Genomic DNA, 3,577 nt, shown 5'->3' on the forward strand with positions numbered 1-3,577 from the left:
TTAAAATAATGCCCACAAACCTTTTGCTATGCAAGAGAATTAATTCTTTAACATGAATCCCTGAAATTGTTTTGATCAAATCGTGGAAGACATTTTATCTAATGCTGATTGGATTTACTGAGTCAGGTTGACTGGTGTTACAGAATGTCAGTATTGAGGAAGGAGAAAAGACTACAGGAATGTCGAATATTCCTTGGTTGTCTGGGAGAGGTGGGAAAATAGTGGCAAAAAAGGTATTGTCAGGAAAAGTTTGAAACTGAGAGGTTAGAAGGAAATGGCAACCCACTCCGGTACTCTTGCCTGGAAAATCCCATGGATGGAGGAGCCTGGTGGGCTGCTGTCTATGGGATCGCACAGAGTCGGACCCAACTGAAGCAATTTAGCAGCAGCAGCAGAGAGGTTATGATTATGCCAAGACTGATAAGCTGCATAGAGAGACCTTTGGCCAAGATATGGGGCGGGGGGTGGGTATGATGAGGTGTGGGTTTGAATATCAGTGTTAATTGTTTACCAGCTGTGTCATCTGGAGAAAGTTATTTAATCTCTCTAAATCAAAGTTTCAAATGAAATAATTTAGCAAAACACTCAAACAGTTGACTAGCATCCAAAAGTGTTAGATGTAGTGATGATGATACTATGGTTATGATGGTGATTATGGCATTAATTGAGTAAAGGAATATTTAAATAACTTTGGAAGCAATAAGTACACAGTGGCAGCATAATAAGAGAGAAAACGGACAAATCTGGTTGAGAAAGAGTACTTGCTACTTCTTGGTGACTTTCAAATTCACCTCCATTTGTCATGTGTACTACAGGCTTAAATTAGTATTAGTTTGGATAATATATTCTTTATAGAAGAGGATAAATCAATGAACAACCCTCTTAAACTCATTGCTGAAAGTTCTAATTTATCTTATGTTCCAGTCAAGATGGATACATGTTTATCAGAGGACCAAGGACAAGCAAAAACCAAAACCAAAAACAAAAACAAACTATCCCTAAAGGAATAAAACCTGAACTCAAAACCAGCAAGCAGACATGAGAGGCATAAGAGATGTGAAAGGGAGAAAGGGAAGATGGAAAAAATTCAGACATGTTGAGAAGCAGTTGTTCTCCATTCATGTGTCGTATGAATTTTAGAGGGTTTCTCCCCTATATTTCTATTCCACATTCAACCTGAGAAATCATGACATTTACATTCAAAGTGTTTTCACCTCAGAGTTTTCTGGATGGCAGCCTGTACCTCCTTATTTCTCAAGCTGTAGATCAGAGGGTTCAGCATAGGGATCACTGTGGTGTAGAACATGGAGGCCGCATTCTCCTGGGCCAGGGAACTGGCTGTGGAGGGTTTCAAGTACATGAAGGAAGAAGATCCATAAAATAATCCCACAGCTGCAAGATGGGAGCTGCAGGTGCTGAAGGCTTTGGATCGTCCCTCTGTGGAGGTGATTTGGAGAATGCTGGAGATGATGAAGGCATAGGAAACAAGGACTGTTAAGCTGGTGACTACAATGTTGAATCCAGCCAAAAAGAAAGTTATCATCTCAATGTCATAGGTGCTAGAGCAAGAGAGCGTCATGAGGGTGAGGATTTCACAGAAGTAATGACTGATGAGAAAATCACAATAGGACAGCTTCAACATGAGACCAGTCTCTATAGTTGAGCCAATGAGCCCCATGGCATAGACCCCAGACACCAGCAGGGAGCAGACTCGATGAGACATGATGATGTTGTAAAGCAAAGGTCTGCAGATGGCAACACAGTGGTCATAGGCCATCACTGTGAGCATGTAACACTCAGCAATGACAAACACCAGGAAGAAGTAGAGCCGGGCCATGCACCCTGCGTAGGAGATGGTGGTCTTCCCTGACACAAAGTTCACCAGCATCTTAGGGGTAATGACAGAGGAGTAGCAGAGATCCACAAAGGAGAGGTTGCTGAGGAAATAGTACATGGGGGTGTGAAGCTGAGCGTTCAGACAAATCAGGGTTATCATGCCCAGGTTCCCTACCATGGTGACCAAGTAAATCCCAAGGAAAAGGAAGAAGAGTGGGAGCTGGAGCTCTGGCCGATTTGTTAAACCTCCAAGAATGAACTCTGTCACTGTGGATTGGTTTTCTGCAGCCATTCTCCTCTGTTTGGGGACCCTGTGGAGATAAGAATGAAGAGCCTGTGAAAGGTTGTATGGAGTCAGCCCTTGATATGAGTTGGAGACACATGTGAGGATTCAATCAACAGCATCTAGGACATGAAAGGCTGTCTTCATTGTATTATGTCATGGGGGGTTCAGGATGGGGAACACGTGTATACCTGTGGCAGATTCATGTTGATGTATGGCAAAACCAATACAATATTGTAAAGTAATTAACCTCCAATAAAAATAAATAAATTTATATTAAAAAAAGTCAATTGCTTTTCAATTCTGGGGTTGCTTCATTGCCTTGTTCAAGTAGCCTTAATAGTAAAAATAAAATAAAACTAAATAAAGATTCAAGTATACCAACAACAAAAAAATTTTTTTAAATGTTATATTGAAGTATAGTCAATGAACAATGCTGTGATAGTTTTAGGAGGACAGCAAAGGGATTCAGCCATACATATACATGTATCCACTCTCCCCCAAACTTATAAGAAAGTTGAGCATGGCACAGCAGCTCCTGCAGATACTGAGAAATGACTGTGTAGGAGACTTTCTGGTAAGGGGAGGTATCAGCTTCTGTTCCTGAGTGAGTGATCTTGAACTCACATTATCCTAACTGTTTTGTATCTTTACTCCTTCTTCCTTGGTGGCTCAGATGGCAAAGAATCTGCCTGCAGTGCAGGAGCCCCAAGTTTGATCCTTGGGTCAGCAAGATTCCCTGGTGAAGAGAATGGCAACCCACTCCAGTATTCTTGCCTGGAGAATCCAGAGAAGCCTTGTGGGTTACAGTCCTTGGGGTTGCAAAGCGTTAGACACGACTGAGTGACTAACGCTACTTACTCCTAATATTTTCTAGGATTCAGATAATTTTTGCATGGTTTGAAGAATATGAAGGTGGGGATAAAACAGCCACCTCTGGAGACTTTAACACCCTCCTGTTTCTTGTGTTTTATTTCTAGGTTTACAGTTGAATGTTGCTCCAGAAAGAGAAAGTCTCTTGGCATCTATGCAATCTCACAATATTGCCCATAAAATGAAAACATGTGGTTACCTTATCCTAAGCTGAGATAGTGTGGGCTGGTAGTTAGAGCCTTTTCAATCACTGAGTGACAAATGAGTTTCCACAGTTGAGAATTAAATGGAGTTACAATATCAATTTCCAAAATTAAAAAATGTAATGGAATAATGTGTATGAAATATTTTCCAAATACTCAATTGTTATACAAATATAAAGCTTCATGAGGCATCTGGAGTTTGTCCTAATTTTTTATTGAACCTGAGGTCCTGGGATACTTATTTTTAGTTTTGGTTACGCTTAAAAGTCACCTAGTGAGATTCTAAAAAATAATATGTCAGGTTCTGACTTACAGTCATTCTGACCAACTGGCGTTTTCTAGACACTGAGTGCTCTGTTCATGGGCAGGTGGCAAAATTCAC

The 3,577-nt window shown here is 40.8% G+C and overlaps 1 protein-coding gene across 1 annotated transcript; it reads right to left on the minus strand.

The window, feature by feature from the left end:
• Nucleotides 1-1,210: 1,210 nt before the first annotated feature.
• LOC129653707 (olfactory receptor 151-like) lies at nt 1,211-2,131 on the minus strand. The gene has a single exon (XM_055583418.1). The coding sequence runs from the start codon at nt 2,126-2,128 to the stop codon at nt 1,211-1,213; it is 918 nt and encodes a 305-aa protein (XP_055439393.1). The 5' UTR covers nt 2,129-2,131.
• Nucleotides 2,132-3,577: the final 1,446 nt, after the last annotated feature.

Source organism: Bubalus kerabau, chromosome 5 (assembly GCF_029407905.1).
Source record: "Bubalus kerabau isolate K-KA32 ecotype Philippines breed swamp buffalo chromosome 5, PCC_UOA_SB_1v2, whole genome shotgun sequence".
Classification (NCBI taxonomy): domain Eukaryota; kingdom Metazoa; phylum Chordata; class Mammalia; order Artiodactyla; family Bovidae; genus Bubalus; species Bubalus kerabau.